The sequence below is a fragment of the Balearica regulorum genome, chromosome 1 (genome assembly GCF_011004875.1).
Source record: "Balearica regulorum gibbericeps isolate bBalReg1 chromosome 1, bBalReg1.pri, whole genome shotgun sequence".
Classification (NCBI taxonomy): domain Eukaryota; kingdom Metazoa; phylum Chordata; class Aves; order Gruiformes; family Gruidae; genus Balearica; species Balearica regulorum.
Window position 1 is genome coordinate 84,470,003 of NC_046184.1, and position 24,195 is coordinate 84,494,197.

Consider the following 24,195-nt stretch of genomic DNA (forward strand, 5'->3'; position numbering starts at 1 on the left):
AATATTTTATAAATGTGGTTGAGATGTACTCCTAGGAGTACAGCTTTGAAAGAAAAGAAAATCTGTAATTTGATGCCGCTGCTGTCAGTGTGAATGAAGAAGGAACATCTCACTTCCTATAATGTAGACAGCAGTGGCAAGAGAGAGAAAGTAGCAGCGCTGTTACACCTGTCACTCAAATTTCCAAATACACTTGAAATGCAATTGGTAACTGCAATTGTTAGAACAATGAAAGAGTTTTCTTACAGTTGAATCTCGTTTGAATTGTCTCTTCAGTTTTTAGTAAGTTCTTCTCCCATCTTACAACTTAGAATTTAGGTTACTGATCTTTATAGACACAGCCATTATTTTTTTCTTCTCCTGCTTTTGGTTTTTTTTTTTTTGTTTTTTTTTTTTAAACCACTCTTGGTATGATATCTGTATGAGGGCCAAGTGCCCTGATTTCAACATAATTATGACTTTGTATGTATGAAAACTTTCTGCAACCAGACTTGCACTGGGATAGCTCCCGACTCTTGTTTTGTCACCAAGGCACAGTTGGGTGATTTCCAAATTAAAACTGTTGATTGTGTTGCAGATGGGTCATGGGATGAATTCTTTTCTAACTGGATTTGCCAGCATGATTAGAACGGCTGTCTTAGACTACTGCAAGAACATTTACTCTTACTTCTCCTGTTGTTTAGAACATGTATTCTGTGGGATGTTAGAATTCTAACTGCCTCTAACTGTGTTGTTGTAGAAGTCTGTGGTCACTTCTGCATTCCTTTCCCATTTAGCATTCTTATGTGAAATCTGACTCAAAACTGAATAGTCTCAGTCTAGCAGTGGTACCTTGCTGAGTCACCTAGTTTGGGATGGAAATTAACTTTTGCTTTTTTTGTCTCTTGAGTGACTTCCCCTTTCAATCTTTTAAAAATAAAAAGCTGGATTTGACTAAAAGTCCACAATAAGTTCTAGAGTGTCAGTTCAGAAAATTTCATTTGTTCCTTCCCCCACTTTTAGTTTGAAAGACTACAGAAGAAGTGCATTTTGTGGCATGAAGTGTTATACACTTATTTTCAGGGATCTTTTTGTTATCTAGTCTGGGTTAAGCATATTGTGTGCTATTTACCTGCTGACTTTGTTGCTAGGAGAGAATAGCAACTGCTTTACATTTCACTTGTTTCATGTTGTAATTGGGTACAACATCAACAAAAGTGACAGGCAAGGTTTAATAATTCACAAACAGAAGATCATAGGAGTCAGAATTCTAAGCCCCTGTGGACCTTGCTTTGCTCTTTCCTTGGGTAGAGCAATTTCTGTAAATGAAATGACCCTGGGGATTTGGAGTGTGTATTTGAGAGGACATTAAATAGAAAGCTGGTGTTCTGCTTATGGAATAGACATCTCTCTCTTTTCCTTAACAGAAATGTAAATTTCATTAAATTCACCTGAATAAACATGATTTTGGAAGCATTGCATTCTGCAGTTGTATTGGTGGTTAAGAGCCGAAAAGTCCTTACTCAAGCTGTGTTATGAATTTGTATCTTCCCTGTTAATGTCACTATCACTGGGAGTCACCAGCTGTGAACTCTCAAAGGAATGCGCCTGGCAGGAGATTCCTTTTTCCCCTTTTCTTACGAGTATTGTAAAAAACCCAAGTTTAAAAACCCCTGTTTGGCTACACACTTAAAGGTAAGTTTATATACGTATTCTTATTCCTACGGTTATCTTCCTCTGTGCCACCCTCCCAGCATCTGTGATGGCTTTAATGGTTAATGGTCTGTGTGGATTTCTGGCTTCTCTTGGCCTTCCTTCCAGAAAAAGAACGCTCCTTTCACTTTAGGTATGCTGTGACGAATGGCTTGAGACTTCTGGCTAAGGAAAACAAGAATCTACTTTCTGTTTTCCCAGCAGACTATAGTAGGGAATGACACAGGCTTTTGTTTGCACTCTTCTTTATAGTCCAGATAGAAGATCTGCTAGCTTCTGCCCAGAGAGTGCTGCTTTAATTCCATTGCTCTGTTCCATTGTTCCAAGTAGGAGGAGCTAATCTTTGGTACTTAGTGAGTTGGTTTTTGAATGGCGTATGAAACGCTAAGCAGTACAGTACTCAAAATAGTTCTGAGCTCAGAATTTAACCTTTTAATGATGCTTGTGTTCCTGTTGCATTTTCTTGTGACAGCCTGCATTCTTTATATTTATAGTTTGTTCTCTCAGGCTCGGGCTCTAAACTATCTCCATTTATCTTGTAATCTCCAGAACCCAAACAGACAGAATCACACAATCATGGAGTTTGGAAGGGGCTTCTTGAGATCATCTGGTCCAACGCTGCTTCTCAAGCAGGATCAGCTGAAACAGGTTGCACAGGATGATGTCCGCTCAGATTTTGAATATCTGCAAAGGTGGAGACTCCACAGCCTCCCTGGACAACCTGTTCCAGCATTTGACCACTCTCTTAGTAAAAGGTTTTTCTTGTGTTTGGATAGAATTTAATGTGTTTTAGTTTGTGCCCAATGCCTCTTGCCCTGTCAGTAGGCACTACTGGTTTCATCTCCTTTACACCCTCCCATCAGGTATTGAATAAGATCCCCCCTTGAACCTTCTCTTCTCCAGGCTGAACCGTCCCAGCTCTCTCAGCCTCACCTTATATGAAATACACTCCAGTCTGTTAGTCACCTTTTTGGCCCTTTGATGGACTTGCTCCAGTATGTCCATATCTTTCTTGCATTGAAGAGCCCAGAACTGGACACAGTACTTCAGGTGACCCTACCTGCTTTTCCTAGTGCAGCCCAGGATGCTGTTGGCCACATTTGCCTTAAGGGTGCATTGGTGGTCAACTTGTTGTCCACCAAGACAGTATCAATCCATTTCTGAAAAAGGAATCTCATCAGACATTCTTCTGATCATCATCTGATCTCATCAGACGCTTTATTCTTCATTTCACCATAATTCAACTTTTCTCCCATAGACCCTTAATTTCTCAACGTTTTGTTACTTTACTAGCAGGTTCCTGTTTAGTTCACCTGACAATCTCCTGCCACATTAGTTCTTCCTATTCAAGGTGTATTTGTGTAGGTATGTAATAGTACAGAGCATATCCCATTGCATTTGTGAGATGATAATTTTATACTAGGATTTTGTGCTTCCACAGATACCATTGTGAAACTGAAGATGGGGTGATTCTTCTGAGTGGTTGTTTCACCTTGCCTACACCATTTCCTTTTACCTTGCAAAATCACTGGAATGAGTACTGTAAAGAAAAGAGAAGTTCGTGTCTCCTGTACTGATAGATAATCTTTTCTGCATTAACTTTACTGCAGTCAGTCAGTACTAGACTGCATCATTATTTACCTAGTTACATTTGGCATGTGAACAGTCACCCCAAAACGGATGCATTTTCAAAGAAACTCCTTTAAGCCAAAGGTAATGTGTTCTTGCTGAGCTTTTTTAACCTGAACAGCCTGTTACTTTCAGATACACTTCACTTAATATTAGGGCATTGTGCATTTAATGGCATTATTGCTTTATGCAAGTATGGAGAACACAGTGCTGCAAGGATAGGTTTGGATTAAATTCACTGCTTTCTTGGGTTTAGCTCAACAAAAATAATTCACCTGTTATGTTTTATAACAAAAGATTTTTATGTAGTGCATGTGTATCTCAGATTGTTGGTTTTTTTTATTGAATTCCTTTCTTCAGCACAGTATTCCTATTGCTCTCAGTTGTTGGGGCAGCTGTTTTGCCACAATAAAGGCAAAACATATTTATATATATACACACACATATATATATGCATGAACAATATATATGTATATATACACACAATTTATTTTTTTTTTCTTCAGAGTACCAGCCTTTTTGGTTGCTTGTGGGTTTTTTTTGAAAGGGGAAGTGTTTTGGTTTGGGTGTTTGGCATGCTTCTAGTCCATGTGACTTTAAAGTACCTGATAATTCCACAGTGAAGTTCCATTTTAAACTCAGAGGCAGGTAGAAGCAGAAGTTGTAAAGGACTAACTTGCCTTTGTATTTCTTTAGGATCTTTAGTAAGTTGAAAATTGTTCAGATAGTTGCTGCAAGTTCTTGGAAGGAACATGCAGTTGCCTAGGGGAGTCAGGTGTATTTTAAAATGGGGTAGGACATAGATCTAGATGCTTGTCTTTCTGCTCCACCACCCTGGTCTGGCAGTTGACTTTATTGTTCTTATTAGTTCTTTTTATACTTGCTTTCAAATATTCTGAGATAAATCTTAGTCAGTCTCTATCATGTGGGATATAATTTGTGTATTAAAGCATATCCAGTCTTTATTGACAATAAAGTATTCACTCATTCAAAATTTTTTCCAAAATCAAATGTTCGCTGTTGCTATGTCATTGTTCCCATAATATTTTCAGTAGGTGAAAAACTTGCCAAACAAATTTTGTGAAACCTTTCTCAAAACAAAATGCTATTGACATTAGAAATCTGTGCATGTTTCTTTGGGCGGTGGGGAAGAATCAAAAGTAAACCTGATTTCACTGGAGAAAGCAATTCTTTTTGTAAAAAAAGCCAGGTAAGGGCTAAAACTTGCCCTTATTAAAATACCGGCTGCTTGAAAATAACCTGTAATTGAAATGTTGATGCAACCTGAGCTGTGTCACTTGGAAATGGGTGTGGCATTTTATGGCTAATTCACAGCAGATCCAGTTTACCTTGAAAGACTTACTGGTAATTAATTTAACTACGAAGGAAAGAATATCCCATGTTTGCAAAAAAAAAAAAAAAACCCAAAACAACTCTTCTGCCTTGGAGAAGGCAGAAAAAAATTGATAATCCTCACTCCCATGGATGCTATGTTACACGCTTTCCCAGAAATGAATGATTACAATTATGTCAGTTGCAAGGAAAGTGGATTAAACTCCTCCCTTTTGTGTATTGGAAGGTGCATTACAGATAAATTCTGTTCCTCAACCAGTTTCCAGAGACAGTATTGCAGTTTTTGTTTGGAATATATCTGTTGAAACATAAGAACCCTTCTTCAAATGATCTCTTTTCTGCAGCTTCTATTTTCCTTCATAGCTGTAGTTCAGACGAGAAGAACAATTCTCAGGAAAGTTCTTCAGAGAGTTAAGAGTGAAAACCCTTTCATACCCAGCTGACTCTGCATTTCTTTGAAGTTGCTTTTACTTGTGCTTCTACAGCTAAAAATACAATCTAGTGGACAAAGATATGTGCCACAAGCCACATTCTTCTCATTCCCGGATTCTTAAGTTCTGGGAATATTGCTCAGAGATATAACCACTGCTAACACATTAATAAACTGTCCTGTAAAGGAAAAAGGAGTTACGTGAGCTTTGTTAGACTCCATCTGTAGACTGAGAAATGGAACATAAGATATTGGGAAGTTTGGGACATTTATTGAGGAAAATGGTGTTAGTTTATTGTGCCTTGGAGTTCCTTTAAAGGAAATAGAGCAATGGAAACAGTTGAAAATTTAAGGAACTTGATTGTTAATGTATAGGTTCATATTCCCATCAATATTGAAAGATTGTGTTTGTTAAAAGAAGGATTTATGTGTCAGACTCATATAACATATCAAGCTTGTTTGTAACAAGGCACAGTAAACTCAAAATCTAGTCCACTTTAAAATGAGCTAAAAGTTTCTGCTGGACACTTTCCCTGAATCTGTCTGCCAAACTAGAGAGTATCCGAGTTTTTAGTATCTTCCCTAAAGCTGTGCAGAAACAGGTGATACTTCCTGAATTTCTCTCACCAAGAATTCAGTGCATATACAGTGCTAATATATGCTCTAAAGAAACTCAGAAGAGTAAAAAAGCAAAACAAGATATGTTTCCTTCTCTTGGGTCAGATTTTCTTTAAGGATGGGGGTAGGGTCTGTTTCTGTCAGCTAGTCTGACCTTCTGCTTAAAAGGGGCCAGAGAATCTTACTCACTATTTATCAAACCTGTAACTACTTCAATTGCAGGATAGCTTTAGCTGTCTGGGAAGCTTTTAAATCTGCAAGGCCTTTCTACATTGCTTGTTTAGGAGGAAAATCTGAAGTAGAGTATTTCTTTAGGGAACACGTGAGGAATGTGCCTATTTTCTTGAATGCAGGAAAAACTATCATGATTTTTTTTTCTTTATCATATTTAAAATCTGTCTTTCCAGTGAATTCTGGATCATGTAGAACATTTTCTCTCTACGGGCTGCTCTTCCTGTGGCTTTTCTTGCTTCCTCTGCTTGTTGCCTCTCACTCAGCTACAACCAGCCAATTCCTTGCAAAACTAGTCCATAATAAAGGCAACCTTTTGTTTGCCTCCTTACAGCTTCAACAGTCAGTATATAAAGGGGGCTTAACTGGTCGCTTGATATAACTTGAAAGAAGAATGCTTATCTCTCCCATCTGGGATAAGCACACCTGCAATCTGAGGTAGACCATAGCCTTACTCTATATCAGCATTTTTTTAGCATAATAATATTCAACCTTGATTAAAACCTGTTGTTTTCTTTTGAAAATCCACAGCTCCATGATATATCTCAATGGTTAATTAGTCACAGTGTTAAATAAAAATTTTATTTGCAGTCTGAATTTGTTTAGCTTCAGTTATGTATGACTGGATTTTGTTGTCTTCTCTCTTATCAATAGTCATTTATGGCCTCAAGTCCATGGAATACAGTGCATTGTATTGATTAATTTTCTCTTGAATAAACTGTAGGATGCATTCAAATCTTGCTAAGAGGTACATTTTCTAGCCCTTGGTCAATTTGTTAGCTTTCTGCTGAACCCTCTTCAGTTCTTCAGAATCCTTTCTCTTGTGTGGACCTTGCACAGAATGGGGAGACTATTTTCAGACTGGTGGATTGCTTTCTTGCACTGTTTTCTATGTTCTCCTGCTTTAATATTAGGGTATTTCATTATTCTCCGAGTTACATTATATTATGAGTTTATATTTGGCTGATTCAATGGTAATTAATTGCCAAGTGCTTAGAATATAACTTTTTTTTTTGTATGTATAATATATTCAGGAACACAGAGAAGTTGCAATGAGAACAAGAGTGTTAACTCTGCCTATCCATATGTATGCTTTACAACATAGTTTGTAATTCCAAATTTGTAGTGTGTTATCGAAAAATATGTCCATTCTGAAAGAACTGTGAATAGATGTAATGTCTTTTTTTTTACAGAAATTAAAATGAACTGCATAAAAGTGAAGCCTTAATTGCACATATGAACATCTGTTAAATACCTTGTGAATTATCTCTTCATTGTGGTTAGTTTGATATTCTAAAAATGGTTAGGAAAGACCAAATAAACACATATAATAAAATTTGTCATTTGTATTCTTATTGCAACACTTTAATTTCTGCTCATGATATAAAAACAAGACTAATTCTGATTTCAGCAGGAATCTGAGGTGGTTTCAGTTAAAAATAAAACATTTTGCTTCACATTGGACTGTGTTGAATCTGGAAGTGGATCTGTGAGGAAGAATGGATCTGTGAATTCCTTTGTCTCACTGTCTTGTCCCACATTCAGACATGCTGTTGTATCTTCTCAATTGAGTGTTTTTGTTTAATAGCTGCTTTCCTGCTCTCATTTTTATTCTTTATCCTGGATAATCATTAGTCTTCGCATCTATGTTACATTCTGGGTCATTTTTCCTTTCTCTGTGGCACGTGTCTGTTACCCATCATGTAGCTTTAGTAGGAGAGCTAGTGGATTCTGCTCAATGTGGCAGAGGAGTTGGTGGGCAGGGTCTCCTGTAGTCTGCTCCACTGGAATGGTTAGGGAGAGCAAGATTGTGACAGGCTACTTAAATAAGAACTGAAAATATTCATCAAAGGTAAATGGGTGACTGGTTTGGTTGTTTTGGAGTTTTTTCCTGTTTTGAACTGTATTGTAGCTATGGAAATGCTGCTTATTTTTCCTGTTCCTACTGGATATTTAATTCCTCTTACTGCACGTAAACCTTTCAAATGGAGAAGCATAGCGAAGAGCGTAGTGGTTTTGCGTGGGCATGTCCAAAGAGAGCTTAGATATACTGTAGTCAGTCCATCTGAAGGAGGATTCATGTTTGAAGCCTACAGCTGTATTAGCACGCTACTTGAATTCCTTAGTGGTGAGCTGTGGGAGTGACTCTGGCACAACCTTTTCCTGTAAAGTCTTGTAACAACACCAACCTGCTGTGGTGGGGAGAAAAAAAGTTTACAGTTTGTGTACGTGTGGGAAACTCTTTTTTTTATCTGGTTATTATGTTACCCTTCCATGATGACCAAATGCTGGAAGGAAGGTACAGGAGAAAATAAAGTAAGTGTAAAATGTTTGGGTTTGTGGGGGTTTTTTAGCTACTATTTACAGTGCTACAGTGCTAATGGCTTTAATTGTTTCTTTTTAACTTGCTTCTCATGTGAATCCTTGCACTTTATAATGGGAAGGATTGATGGCTGCTTTCATTTTGTGGCCTGCCATGAGGTGATTTTGGTCGGTGTTTAAATTGTAAAAGAGAACACTGTTGTTGTCTTTTGCTTTATCAAGCTCTATGACCTGTTATCTTTATGTATTTCAACCACGTTTGAGCCTCAGTTAAGGGGTTGGAGGTGAGGCATTGTGTAGTCTGCATTATGGTCCTGTTCCAACAGTCTTCAGACCTGTCTTTGACATTATGTAACTTTATACCAGTGTGGGTAGAAAATAATTTAAAAATACAAAGTAAATAACTTTCATTGAGGATTTACATAAGGTGCATATATGAGTCCTAATATTTCATCTTCCAGGTAAAAAGGAAAACCTGGAAACTTATTTCCAAAAGTGGTGGTGGTTTTATTTCTTTTTATTTTCTGAAAAACAGACTCAAATTGGGAATGCATTTTCTATTAGGAAAAGCAACCAAACCACAGACAGTATCTTGTATCTACACAGGACACTTTGTAGGTATTTTTAATTATATAAGAATGTGTCTGTAAATCTAATACTGATCAGAGCTACATAGATTGCTCTATAACAAAGTCTTGACTACAGTTAACAAATGTAATCTATTTCTTAAGTCAGTAGGCATATGAAAAAGAACATTCTCCTCCCCCCCCCTTTTTTTTTTGGTCATGAATATTTTAACTGGAGCTTTCAAGCATTTTTTGGCCTTTGCCAAAGATGGCCTTTTCCACCACCTATGCTTTAAATAAAAAGCATGTCATATTTCAACTTTATGTTGAAGTTTCATGTGGCAACTAATGCATATCTTGTTGTGCTCAGCAGATATGTCTCTGTATGTTCCTTTCTTAAATTGTGGATGTTTTCAGGTGGAGATGAGTGTGTTAGTGTAACTGTTGCTGTGGGGACACGCAATAGCCCTCCATCCCCCTTTCAAGAAAGACATTAATTTTTCCAGGCCTTCCATTCCCTTTGAATCCAAGGTGCTACGTATTACTGGTCCATGTGAGGAGTAATGTCAGCTTTTACAAGCAGGGTGTTTTCAAGGTCCTAGACCTGTTATGGGATGTTACTCGAAATACATTAGAAAAAAATTCTAGAAATAAGGAAAACTGCAAAGTAAAAAAACAATAGCAGTGGTAACCTGCTTTAAAATACCATTAGTTGGGCAGTAAGCATCAATTTTAGAGTATATACACTGTTATATATGATGTACATATACAAAACTTTTTTTCCGCACATTTCGGCCTTCTAGAACAGGGCCTGTGTTGGCTAGGGTTATCTGATCTGTTATCTGCTTGCCTGGAAGTTGAGTCAAATGTGAATTTACTAGGAGGTAAGGGGACTCTGAGCCTTTTCTCCTTGTGTTAGCTCTAATTTCCATGGCATGTTTTTTGCGGAAACCCCACCCCACCTCTCTCCCTGTCTCTTTCCATCTCTCCGATTTTCTTTGTTGGGGTTATATTCAGCACTGTCTGCCAGCTTGTGGCTTCACAGCATTGGACATTTCTGCATACCTAGACCAGACAGAGAATGTCCTGTTTAAATTGAAATTTGGGCTAGCCCTGCTTTTCTGCATGCCATTAATAAAATACACAATGTTTGTCTGTTTCCCGTATTAAGTATCTTCTTCCTGATGCTTTCTCACTTCCAGAAAGGTCTTTGTCAGAGATGTGTAGGAGGAAAGTGCACAGCTGTGGTAGGGAGAATATGTGCTTACCTGTTAATTAATCTTTGTAGGGTTAACTGCTCTAAATCACACTTTATGTAATAATTCATTATTGTACAAAAGGAAATGGGAAGTCTATATAGAACACAACTTAGAAGAAAAAAACAGAGTTCTTGTGAAAGAAACAAACACTTAAATAGTGATTTATTTATTTTTTTTCATCCCTAGGAATTTATATCAGGTATTGCAAATACAGATTCTCCCAGGTAGTAACAGTAGTTCTGGGAAGTCCGGTAGGAGGAGAAAATGGTGTAGGTTTGACTCCAAGGCAAAACCTAAAATTCTGAGTTAATTTGGAACTGGTATTTTATGAAGGAGGAGGGATTTCACCGAATTGATTTGAACTGCATTAATGCTTCGGATATAGATTCTCATGGCCCACCTCAATAGTGGCTCATAATCTGTCCATCAGTAATGAAGCCTTTTTTGCTTACGGAATATTTTCAGAACAGTTTACTAAGGTGATTAAACTACACTTTGGTCCTATTTATGACAGAATATGAAGTATGTTTTATTTTTTAATGCCTTGTAACTTGGTCTTCTCGTGGGATAGAAGGTATGTCTTACAGTTGTTTTAAATTCTTGATGGTGAAGTTGTAGTCTGTGGATATGCTGTGCTCTTATAATGCAAACTATTTGCTAGCAATAATCAATTTGTTTCTTTCCCTTTCCCAGCATCTTTGAGGATGAAAGCATGAAACTACGACAGCTGAAACTAGAGAATCAGGTAAATGATAGCACTGAAGTCAGTGAAAATAAGTATAGGAAAACAAGCATTAGCCATTTATTGTAGGAAAGGAGGAGGTAAAAGTGTTTGTGTTTCTTCTTACTCTCCCTTCCCCTCCCTGTCTCCCCACTTTTCCTCATGACAACCTGGCTTCTTTTTGTCATCTACTTTGTGATTTGTTGCCCAGAGCTACATAAGTATGTGGCAACAGTGAATCCAGCCCGCATTCTTCAACTTCTGTTCTGATATGCAGTGTCAGGGAGACTTGAGAAATGCGGGTGAAGTGCTGAAAATGCTTAGTCTAAAGAATACAAACAAGAAGTCATTGGTAACATTTTTCTTTAAAGATTTTCATGGCTTTCATTAGTTTAAGTTAACATTGCTATGGCTTGTAGGCTTGATTTTTTTGATATGTTTATTTTTTGTAAATCCTACTCATTTCATTGGGATCGAGTCACTGCAATGCTGGAATGAATTGAGAGGAAGACTGCAGGGAATTATCCATTTTAAGCATCAAAGGAAAATAAAAAGTTTCCCTGAGCTATAGAAAGATCTGCTTAACAATACTGTTGAGAAAGATTTCCAGCATCTTTTGACTTTTTTTGTTTCCTACAAATAAAACATTTACAGCCAAGCATTTGTCAAATATTAAGTTATAGGTCTCAGTTTTTAAAGCTCTGTTTGCTAGATGCTTACATCACCATATTCTTCAAAGCAAGTAAGTATCCATCCATAATATTCTTCCTCTGTGAAATTTTAAATGCTTATAGATTAGAAGATGTGAGATTATTATGATTCTCTAGCTGGCCATTTCACATGGACCACGAATCACTGTCCTGCATTAAATTCATCTGTGTTCAAATTAAAGTATGTTTTTTAGAAAAGCGTGTTCTCAGCGCTTTTTTGGATTTTTAAATCCAGACATAACAGTCTTCAGGGAACTGTTGCAGTCGATGATAACCCTCTTTATCAGAACTTGTTCATTATTTCTAGTCTGAGTTTGCTTAGCTTTGACTTCAGACAGTGGGTTTATTACCAACTTTATCTGTGTGTGTATAGGTGCTTATCTAAAACACTTCAGAGTCAAGGAGTAAAATTTATCTTTAGTCATATTTGTGGAAGCTAGGATAATCCTTTTACCTGTAGGCTATCCAGTAACACTTTAAAAAAAAAAAAAAAAAAAAAAAAAAAGACATTAGTTCAAGTAATCAGTAAAAGAGCATTTAATGCCAAATGCCACTCAGTAAGAAGTTCCGAAACTAAGGATGGTCTGATTGCTTGGTGATGAACCTCAGTGTCTGTGTCAGGACTGTTGTCTTGCATCATAAACTGGTAGTAATTACTGGTTCCTAATGCTAGGCACTGTCATCAATGTATGCCTAGTTTCAGACCTTGCCATGGGGATGCATTGCTTTTCCACCAAAACAAAGCTGCTGGGCTGGGTGGAATTCCCTCAGAGCAGCTGTCAGTTGAATCACGAAGAGGTGAATTTAAAGAATTCATACCCTTTTGCAATTTCATTTCAGGCTCTCCTGGATTTGGTTGAGATTGCAATCATCTGCAAAACCAACAGCTAGAAAATTTCACTAAAACGTATTTTAACACCACCCCCCCTCCTTGCAAATGACATTTGTTGAGAAATGCTAAGTCTCTAATTTAGGATTGTATTTTTAGGTTTGAATATTAAGTTTGAAAGTCTACTTTTATATGAATAGTACCATGCCTTCTGAAGAAATAGAGCTCAATAGGAGATCACTATCAGACATGATGGACTCATTGCTGATTGTAGCTGATGCCCTGCTTGATTAATTTGCCCTAAAAATGTATAGGAAATGGTATAAAAAAATGCAAAATGTTTTAATCCAGGAGGATCATGTTTAGAACCTTTGGCCACACAGAGAATCATAGAATGGTTTGTGTTGGAAGGGATTTAAAGATCATCTAGTTCCAACCCCCCTGCCATGGGCAGGGACACCCTCCACTAGACCAGGTTCCCCAAAGCCTCATCCAACCTGTCCTTGCACGCTTCCAGGGATGGGGCCTCCACAACCTCTCTGGGCAACCTGTTTCAGTGCCTCACCACTCTAACAGTAAAGAATTTATTTCTAACATCTAATCTAAATTGACCCTCCTTCATCTTAAACCCATTACTCCTCGTCCTGTCACTACACTCCCTGATAAACAGTCCCTCACCAGCTTTCCTGTAGGCCCCCTTCAGGTACTGGTACGCTGCAATGAGATCTCCCCAGAGCCTTCTTTTCTCCAGGCTGAACAATCCCAACTCTCTCAGCCTGGCCTCATAGGAGAGGTGCTCCAGCCCTCTGATCAGCTTCGTGGCCCTCCTCTGGACTCTCTCCAACAGCTCCATGTCTCTGCTGTACTGGGGCCCCCAGAGCTGGACGCAGTACTCCAGGTGGGGTCTCACCAGAGCAGAGTAGAGGGGCAGGATCACCTCCCTCGACCTGCTGGTCACACCTCTCTTGATACAGCCCAGGACACAGTTGGCTTTCTGGGCTGCAAGCGCACACTGCCGGCTCATGTTGAGCTTCTCATCAATCAATACCCCCAAGTCCTTCTCCTCAGGGCTGCTCTCAATCCATTCCTCGCCCAGCCTGTAGCTGTGCTTGGGATTGTGCTGACCCACGTGCAGGACCTTGCACTTGGCCTTGTTGAACTTCATGCGGTTTGCACGAGCCCACCTCTCCAGCCTGTCAAGGTCCCTCTGGATGGCATAAATCTGAAATAAGCGTTTGCCACAGCAAAGGCATATGCCTGTTATCCATCTTTATGATGGGTTTGGAAACCCTGTAATTGCACTAACATATTATTTGTAATAATGCATGACATCGAGTTCCATCTGTGGGCCAGTTCTGCCTGCCAGGATGCTTTTATCTAGTCTACTGCCTTTTCTTTGAGGAGAGAGTGTGTGGCTGCTCAGGCAGTACTTATTCCCCAGCAGCAAAAGGTGTTTCCCTGTCTTTTGAGGCACTGCAGCTCAAAGTGCAATGCTGCCATCTCCCTGTGAGTGGAGAGCGTGAAGCTGAACGCATGTTTCTGAAGGTACCTGGTGTGGTACTTGCTCTTGACATGAAGTTTCATTAATGCCATCATCGCTAGCGTTGTCACTGCTGCCTCAGCATGAACTAAGGAGGAGCTGGAAGAGCAGGGAGGATGTTTCAGAGCTACATAGCCTACTAAGGTAGAACTATCCAAATAATTAGTAGTACGGTATTGCACCTTCAAGGTTGGAGTGGTTAGAACCTTCCTGTATACCATCTTCCTGTTCATCACATTTGTGGAAAGAGTACTAAACTAGTTGTCTCAGTAGCCTGCTATGATATATTAATCTGAAACATCTGACTTCTTAGCTTGTTGGAAATTCATTAGAACCAGAGTTAGTGGTTTGTGATCCTTTAATCATCCTGTATTCTGATATTATGCTTTTTTGTGGTGCAAAGAAAATGTTTCTGAAAGTATTTAAGACATGGAGTTAAAAAAATCCTGAACAAATCATGATAATCTGTATCTGTTATTTCTTTAATTGGTTATATGTTCTGGTGTCCTGTTCATGAACTATCTAGGTTTTTTTGTTGTAATATTATATGAATTTTTACTGTAACACAGAACTGGAGGAAAAGGCTAGTTAGTAGACAAAATGAAACAAAATACAGTTTCATTTTTTCTACTTCATCTTAATGGTGTAAGTCTGAGAATACATAATACTGAAGGTAAGGCTGCTCTGCCACCTTATGTAGAGAAAATGAACTGCTACTGTCTGTCCTGTCAGTGGACTTGTAGATTTTTTTTTTTGCATCTCAATAAGCAATGTAGTAGAAAGAAGCCTTTTTGAAACAAATTAAATTACTATCAATTTGTCACTTTTATTATCCTGAAGTTCTTGCAAGAAGAAGGTCAGTCACATCTACCAGCAGTAAAGTATGTGTTTCAGTGTAAGCCAACATGATCCTGTTGGATTTGTGAGTCCTAGAAACTCTTTGATGAACCAGAATGTCCTATAATATGAAAAAATAAATTTTTAGACTGGTGAGCCGTGAAATTTTAAAAAACCCTCATCTAATAGAATAATCCGTTAAGTATCTCTGAAAGTTGTTATGTCTTATATGGATCCCAAATTCAATTTCCCACTCTAGCAGCATGCCTTTAGAAAGTGTCTGTTTTATTTTTTTCTTGCCTGTCTATTTGTCAGGTAGAGAAGCCTTGGCAACAATTTTTCTAAAATCCTTATTCTGAGTATAATGGTTTGATTTTTGTTTTCCTTCTCTCCTTTTATTTAAACTATTAGATATTTATAAACTGTTACAAAATTTTTTACTTTTCCTCAGCATTAATTTAAAAAACAAACAAACAACAAACCAATGTTAATTCTTCTGGAGAGTCTGACTGCCTTTCTAGAAAACAAATTAGAAAATAATTTTTATCTGTAATTAGCATTTTCTAAGAATTTGTCTTCTACTGCTTATTTTTCTTCTTCTAGACCAAGGCAATAATCTCTTTGGAATTCTATGTAATTTTTGCCCCGTGGGACAATTCTTGCAAATAATTCTGCAGTAACAAAGACTACCTGTATTGCAGTCCAGTCTTCAAAGTCTAATTATGAGTTTCAGTAAAAAAGGTTGTTTTTGTTGGGGTTTGTTTGTTTGTTGTGGTGTTGGCTGGGAGTTTGGTTTGGTTTTTGGTTTTTGTTTTTTTTTAATAAGGGCTTGAAAAGCAAAAAGAATAAAGGACCAAGTGCTGAATTGTGTTGCAATTCCTCAGGGAGAGGTTGCCTGAGAAACTAACCTCACTTGAGATAAAAAGCCTAATAGAGGAAAGATCCAGCAAGAGAGAGAAGAAACATAATGAGAGGACAGGCTTCCACAGATGTCTATGTCTCAAGTGGATTGAAATGTTGGTACTGTTTATCTGATGGATTCTTGGAGACTGAAAAGAATTCCAGGGAGAAAGGGTTTCTATCATCAAGATCAATTTTCAGGGGATGTTCAGGTACCTAAGAAGCAGGCATGGCTAAACTGCATCTATGGCAAGAGACTTGCACGTTGTTTGCATAGTGATGTATTACAGAATATTAGAATATGATTTTTTCTTCTTCATGCATCGCCTTAACTTTTAAGGATTAAGCGTGGCTGTCTTTAAAATGTTGCAATGTCCTCATTTGCCTTGATGTATGTCTAGAAGTTGTTTCTATTCTCATTTAGTAGGAAATCATCAACATGAAGTGTATATGTATCTTGGAAAAGTAATGTTTTATTTTTTTTAACATTTGGATTTACCATTCTTCCCTTTCAATCTTGAATTATATGGAAAAAAAATTTCCAAGGTAGATAAATTTTCCTTTTACTGGATCAGTCCTATTTTAATGACTGTAATACTTCTCCCTCTCTTCTCCCCACCCCCCCAGTCTTATCTTTCAACATTGGTTTCTGGGAACTATTTGTTTTGAACTGTCCCTATAAGATGATAACTTTTGAGACAAAAAAGCCTTTTCCTTTGCAAGTCCTGACTTGCTTTTGCTGCATTGTGACAGCATTTATAACTGCAATGGCAGAGTGAGCCCTGATTAATGATTTTTAGAAATGTTATGCTATTACAGTAAAAGACATAATTACCATGTAGTGCGTTTTCAGATGGTATTGGAGAGAGTTCTCTTAATGCAAAGTTTGCGTAATTGTACAAAACAGGGAGGAAAAATTATACATTCCCTGTATGCGCAGGAAGTTGTCCTAAATGATGGAATGTTTAGTCCAGTCATAAATCCAGTAGAAAGAGCAGAGAGTCCTTATGAGCTGTTTTGTCTACTCTGTCAGCTTAAGTAAGTAGGATGCATGGAGTAATAAAATTGCATGAACATGCTGTATATTATAACATTTGCTTTGAGGTTATATTATATTGGATTATAAATGACTGGTGAATTTGTCTATTTATAGTAAGGATTGCCACAGTTTAGACTGGGTGAAAGGGGTTAAAATTATCTGCTGATGGCCTCAGGACAGATCAGAAAATAAGCAGTTGTCCACATCACCAATCAACCACTGATGGAGAGTCAAAGGCAATGTCTTACTCCAAAGACACAGTAATATCTGTGTCTAGGATTTTTGTAAGAGATTACAAGAGTATTTCAGCTTTATTGGAGATCCCAATCAGTGACATGTCATTGCCAATGGCTGAGGCATGGGTTTGGCCTCTCTGAATGTGGTTACTCATCCTTATTTCATACTTTATTTCACAGAGAGCTCTTCTAGAGAAGAAGCAGAGAAAGAAACGTCTTGATCCCTTGATGGTACAGCCAAATCCTGAGGCAAAGCTGCGTAGGTCAAAGCCCAAAGGGTGTGAGGAGCAGACTCCTTTAGTAGAAACTCCTACCCTTTTCCACAGTGCTGTTATGTTACATGGTAAGTTATCAACCTGATTGCAACAAAGTTCCCCAAGATGCCACTGCATGCATTTTATGTCACAGATGAGCACCTACATTGCTGTGACAGTGGTCAAGTGATAAACAAGATTGATTACACACCTTTCTATGTACAAAAGTAGAATTATAGTGCAGTATGGTTGAGCAATACTGAACTGTAAAAACAAACAAAAACCTTACCTTGAATTTTGTGACAGCTGAGAATCTTCACGTGCCTTTGAGTATTCTCTCCCTTATGTTAGGCTAATAAGAACTGTAGAAATAGTTAGGGACTTCTATAAAGGTAGGGAGATACAAAAGTAAGAGAGTCTTCTGAAGCTGTAGGATAAAGAAAAGGAAATAACCCAGTAGTGACTGCCTGTACTTTTCTTCATGGTGTCATGGTATACTCCATCTCAAGATTGCAGATGACTGAATGATAAAGTAGATAAGAGAAAAAGAAAAAAAAAAAGTCTTATGAATACTGACTTTTACCTCATCTGTTGTTTTCTGTGAGCTTCAGGGAGACAACTGAAACATAACAAACAAGCTATAGTGATCCAGAAAGTCACAAGCACAAAGTGATATCAGAGCCAAAAGCAATTAACTCGGTAGTTTCAAAACATTACAGTGAGATAGTGACCATTCTGTTAGGAGTGAAAAGAAATACAGTAGTGAGAGCCTTAAGACTTCCATGTCACAGGGAGGAGAAAAGAGTAGCAATGAAAGTCCTGTGTTCCAGTGGAAGTGTCAGGAAGTAGTTTATGAGACCCAGGGTCCCATCAGCCTATCAAGAAAGTAACAGGAAACATGAGATGCATGTTGTTGCAGGATGTTATAATACCATCATTATATGAATAGGGAATTAACGTGTAGAGTAGAATTTTAAAAACCCGAACAAACTGGTTAACTGGTTTGAAGATCCCATTTGGAACTATGTTATCCCCTGTCTTTTGAATGTTTTTCTTGTTCTCCAGATGTCTTTCAGGATCATAGGATGGGGAGGAGAGTGGTGATGTGGATGGTAGCATTTATGTGTTTAAAATCAGGTGGGAGAAACCTGCTGTTAAAAGACACTTTTACATCAAAAAGAGAGTGGGAGAAGAGATTGATATAACTTCTGAGTTAGGAAACTTCAGTACTGCTGAAACTACAAGAAAGAAAAATGAAAACTAACTGGTCCCTCACTAGCTTCCAGAGTTCTGAAGCTTCCTCAGTACTAACAAATCTTGTTAAGGAGTGATAACAGCAGTAAGCATGTCAGAAATCTGATGACTTGATATGGCAGGAAAGTTTTAAGAAAGAAAACAGTGGAAAAGCAAGAAATCTGAAGCTGGAACTACACTTACATGTTGTGTGCTACGCAAATGTGTATTAAGTATTATGCCAAACCCTGACATCAAGATGCCTCCACCAATTCTGAAGTGCAGTGCACAGCTGTGTTGCATGTTTAAACACGGAAATTTAATTTCTACCAAAAAGATAGAGGGCATCCATTTACAATTTTCTGCCTGTGGGTTTAGATTTTTTTATCAAATTGATTTGTGATGTTCACTGTAGAGCATGCACTTATTGGCACAGGAGCAAACAAGAAACCTGAAGGAAAAGAAAATACAGTAGTTTCCCATAAATAAATTGAAGGATATCAATATGCATGACAAATACAACTTGTTTTAATTGCTTAAGCTCTTGTAAAAAGTAGATACAATCACTGTATTTATAAATGGAGAAATTGATGCCTGATATGTTTAAAGTAACAGGTGGTCTGTACCAGAGTCAGGCCTGACTCCTCCCAAATCTTCTGACAAAAGTTGAACAAGTATGTGTCAGTAGTTTAAAGGGATGCTTGAGCAAGGGAAGATGAAAAGAACCACCATCCTGGGGTGCATCTTTAGCCATAAAAAATAGACTTTAACATTCTGTTTCATTTTGGTCTGCAGGCATTGATGGACCAGCTGCTTTCCTGAAATCAGAAGTGCAAGATTTGGGGACCAAACTCCAAAGTCTCTCTGCTGGATCTTCCAAAACAGAAGACAATGCAGATCAGGAAAATGATGGAGACGCTCTAACAGACACAGCAGGCAAGCCAGATTTGCAAGAAATCTTACAGAAACGAGGTAACAGTTGATAATGGGCAAAGGTCTTTTTTTGGGGGTCTTCTACTTCTTAAAAAAACCTAAAAAATATGAGGAATCATAAAACAAGTGTCTGTAGGATATTACTTTTAAATGCAGAGCTAGTAGATTCTACAGCATGTAGATATGGAGAACTGCAGTTCCTTCTTCTGATATTAATTGTAATATACCAGTTATGTTTTAAAGATTTATCAATGTGCTGTATAATTTCTGGCCTTTCCAAGGCAGTTGGTGACAAAATGCTGTACTTCATATTTTGCTAAACTTCAGGGTACTTTTATTCAAGATATATTATATCTGGATATGATGCTTGAATATTTCCACAACAGCAGAATCCTCTATAGCCAGTAAATGCTGTAATTTAAATGTTTAGGAGACTAACAGGAAAGGTGTTCTTCCTGAGTCAGAGGCTGTCACAATCAACAAACAGTTTTAGAGTTTTATATTCAGTAGTTATATCCCATTGAGTAGTTTCCTAGTGGAGTGTCCATCTCTGCCAACTATCTTAGGTTACTGCCAGTACCACAGGAAACCTTTTTTGTTGCATGCAGCCTAAGCACTTTGCAGCAAAATAATGGCTAGTGTTTAATGTGGCACACAGCTTGTTTTTATTTTGCAGACCCTGTGTCCTATAATGTTTCCAATACACTTTATGTATTAAGGTACTGCCATATGTAGAAATACTTCCATTCAGTTGTCAGATGCAACAGCTGCTTACCTATGGGTAGCAACACTACGCAAGAGTTAGGAGAGGAAGCAGGAGAGAATATCCAGAAACTTCCAGGGAAATTAGTGGAGGTAGAGTATAAACAGTGAATTTTGAAATTGGCCGGAGTACTAAGGTTAACGCCTTTCCTCTTTCCAAATGTGCTTTGGGAAGTTTACTGACAGGCTGTTAAGACTACATTTTTCTGTTTCATCTGAGACAAAGAACTTCCAGCAGTGCCCCTTCTATGTAGTGCCATGTTGGAGCACTGTTATAATATTGGCTCTCAAAAAATAATTCAGCTTAGCAGGCTGAGTGTGTTCATTTTCTGTAGTGCTTTGTGTGCTTTTCCATACAGACAAATTAAAGAATGGAATCACAAAACAAAATGATGCAGTTCCAAGGGGAAGGAAACGTCAAACAGTGATGTGTATGGAAGTTCTTTATAAATGTCTCTATCCAGAGTTTTTTTAGTTATATACCCACAGTCATCTCTACGTAACTGTGTTTAGGTTAAGATTAAATAAAGTCCTGGAACTATTCAGTCTGTGCTTCCATTTTAAAAATCAAATCATTAGTAGTTTTCATGAGACCTGAGTTATTGCTACTGATGAAAGGAGAGACTTTTATTGAAGAATTACCATGCTCCATTTCAGTGTGTATAAGACTAAGGGGAAATGGTAAAGGATGTAAACTGTACAGAGTCCAGCTTACAGGATAGGTGTCAGCATATTGATCTGGATTTCTTTTTTTTTGTTCTTAAGACATAGAGGGCTTTTTTGCGTGAAAATAGGCAAAATTCATTCAATGACAGCGTATACTAAGCAATATGTTACATCATGTAATATCATCTAAAATCTGTATTAATAAAAGCCTGACAGCTGTATAATCATCTGCACAGAGACAGCTGCAAAATGTCACTAGGGGTTTGAATTACAAGGCTCGGGAAGCAATATAGCCCATGAAGAAAATCAGCAGTTGAAACAACAAAAATTAATTAAAAGAGAGAGAGCAGAATAGCTATGCGAGAGTCATGTGTAAATTAGTGATGCCTTGAACTCATCACACCTTCTTTTAGAGGTTACCTGCTTGATCTTGTATCCTGATAGGAATTTCAGGTAGTTTGAATTTTGATGAGGACACAGAAGAGGACGAAGCTAGTAAGAGACTAGAATCTCATTCACCGTATCCTGAATCTGAGAGGCCTAGCTCTGCAACCAGTGAGAAATCTTTTGCAGTAAGTATCTTGAAATCCATTTCTGATAAGGGCTGGGCACATGCTTGATTTTAGTACTAACCGTTTGAGCACTGGCTTAAAATACAGTAGTTGCAACTGCAGTAGCTAGCATATTAATCCCTGAAGGCAGAGGAAGGTCATGATTGTCAGGTTATCTGACTGAAGGGCCAGTGAGTTAAACACAAAGACTTAGTAATGATCAAAGGAACAATGGTGGGTGGAGGAACCCAAGTAGCCTAATCAGTGAAGATGAGAACACAATGAATCAGCTACTCCTATGACTCTCAAAGGAGACAGATTAGGCCGTTGTCTCAGGTGTAAAATTACTAAAATTACTCAGAGAAACTCTGAAATGCCATGTAAAGTTAAGAGGGATCACTGCCTGAAGGTTTATAGCATTTATTGTGGGATGCAGGTGGGAACAGAATTTTGGGATGGAACAGAGAATTCTGGGATTGGACAAAACTTTTTGTGGGGTGTTTAGGGAAAGGGACTCGAGGGAAAAGAAAGGTGTCAAGGTGGATCAGGGAGTAATAAGCATGGGAAAATAGGGAGTAAAGGGAGTAAAAAGCACCAGAGGCATGTAAACAGCTGCAAGACAGTATGCTTATCTGGCCAAGCCTTGTGCCTGATTACTGCAGCATGTCCTACCATCTTCTAAAACTCTGTTCCTAACTATTTCCTGTGTGAATGTGTTCTCATGTGTGTGTTTGTGTGAGAGAGATACACATACATTGCATACATTGCTGACAAACTATATGCTGGACTAGCCAGCAAGTTGGAAGAGACCAGCATCAGGAAGATCCAGGGACTGAGCTAGTGACCACATAAAGGGCATAGGGGTTGGTTATGGATGCTGGACAGCCTTAAAAGTCTATGCTACTAGTCAAAAGACCCTGTGAGTACATCTGTGAGGTTACTGTGTATATTGTCCTACACTAGTGGGTGAGTAGTACAGGAGGTCTGAGTGTTAGCTACTTGGGAGACTGGGCTATGGGTGCCAACTGCTGGAAATACCAAGTCGGGGTGCTGGAGAGGGGGAGGGGTGAGAGCCACTAGTTAATTTCAAGTCTGTGTGTGTGTGTGTCTGTGTGTATTCACTCAGACTTCCTGCTGGCTATACCTGGGAATGGGGATAAACCAGCAATCACATTTCCAAGGCCTGGTAAGGGAGCAATCTCCTGGGTTCTACAATCCACAGGATTCAGCTACCTCTAAGAAAAAATGCCTTTAATGACCTATACCAGATTTCCATTAGAATTCCAGTTCCTTTGGTGACCATAACTTGCATCCTGACTATACACATTGTTCTAAGGTTGTTTTAGCATTTAGTTGAGATGGTTCCACTGTCGGGTTACACTGTTTCTGCTACTGTTCTGAACCAACATAATGTCAGTGCTCATTTCAGTCACAAAAATCCTAGCCTGTAGCAAAAATCCTGCAGCATTCATCAGTCCAGCTTATCAGGCTGCCTTATTTCCCACAGAGTGTTTGAAGTTCTAAAAGCAGACAGGCTCTATTCAATGCTTAGAATATTTATGGTATCTCATCCTATTTTCCCCTTCCTAGCAATTTACTCATCTCTGGTTAATGGGTACTTTTTCTCCCCGCCCCTTGAAGGACTAGTCTTTCCTCAGACTAAAAGTCTTCAGCCACTTTCTTCAGAGAAACACAGGTGGTCTCTCATTTAACTTCCTTTTCCCAAGTATCTCCTTGAGACAGAAGATCTTCTGTTTCAACAGACCTTTCTTGGGGAATACCAGAGCCTCTGATCCGATGTTAATTTGCTAATGTGATGGTTCTTCCCACAGGAAACAGGTGCTTCCTGTAGTCCATCCTCTCAGGCAGATGCACCGCTGGGAGAAGTAGAGAACTTGGAGGATTTTGCATTACGCCCTGCACCCCGTGGTATTACAGTCAAATGTCGAATCACTAGAGATAAGAAGGGAATGGACCGGGGCCTCTTCCCTACTTATTACATGCATCTGGAAAGGGATGACAACAGAAAGGTATTGGAAGCACCACACAGTATCTTGGCTATTGTACTCCTACCACAGAATATTTTTGGTGTAAGGGAGAGCTTCTGGTAAGAAACCAGAAGCTGAGACGAGAGCCAGCATGCAGATGAGGACAGCTTATATTTGGCCAAGGCACTAAGGAGGGAATTGGCATGTTTAAAAGCCGTAATACAATGAAAGATGAAATTAAAAAAGCATAAAAATGTCAAGGATAAAGAAGAGAAGGGAGATTGAGCTGCTCCAGAAGAAAAAGAGGGAAGACTAGAAAGGACAGTTGCATTAAACCTAGGCTGCCGAGTGAGCTGTTTGGAGGAATAGGATTTCAGGGTGTGCACTTGTGGAAGAGATCAAAATTGTGGAGATAGTAGTAATGGCACAGAATAAAAAAGGGAATGGATGTTGGAACTGGTGAGATAACAGTTTGGATAGCAATGCTGAGTAATGCCTCTGCATTCTTACAAAGCTCCAGTCTTGATCAAAGTTTTGTATTTCCAGACGTTCCTTCTTGCAGGGAGAAAACGAAAAAAGAGCAAAACATCCAATTACCTCATATCAGTTGACCCAACTGATTTATCCCGGGAAGGGGAAAGCTTCATTGGAAAACTCAGGTGAGAACCACAGATGAAAACTACAGACAGGAAAGACTGGATTTTCATTCTAATTGAGTTGGGGTTATGAATAGCAATCTAGTGTCAATTCAGAGAGAATGAACTCGCATCATCCTGCTTAATGTAATCTGTATTCATTTGGGTTGGCAAACTTTCTTCAGCATTACTGTTCACTGTGGCAATTAAGGGAAGGAATTCTGGCTTGATGCTTTCCAGGATAGGTTACAGGCTCGGTTC

The 24,195-nt window shown here is 38.5% G+C and overlaps 1 protein-coding gene across 1 annotated transcript in view; it reads left to right on the forward strand.

The window, feature by feature from the left end:
* The window catches only part of TULP3 (TUB like protein 3), a 34,854-nt gene that overhangs the window by 3,235 nt on the left and 7,424 nt on the right, over window positions 1–24,195 (forward strand). The window contains exons 2-7 of the mRNA XM_075762681.1: window positions 10,794–10,845; window positions 17,093–17,255; window positions 19,195–19,371; window positions 21,205–21,332; window positions 23,144–23,341; window positions 23,846–23,958. Of these exons, the coding sequence (XP_075618796.1) occupies window positions 10,794–10,845; window positions 17,093–17,255; window positions 19,195–19,371; window positions 21,205–21,332; window positions 23,144–23,341; window positions 23,846–23,958 (831 nt within the window). The remainder of the gene's footprint in view (window positions 1–10,793; window positions 10,846–17,092; window positions 17,256–19,194; window positions 19,372–21,204; window positions 21,333–23,143; window positions 23,342–23,845; window positions 23,959–24,195) is intronic.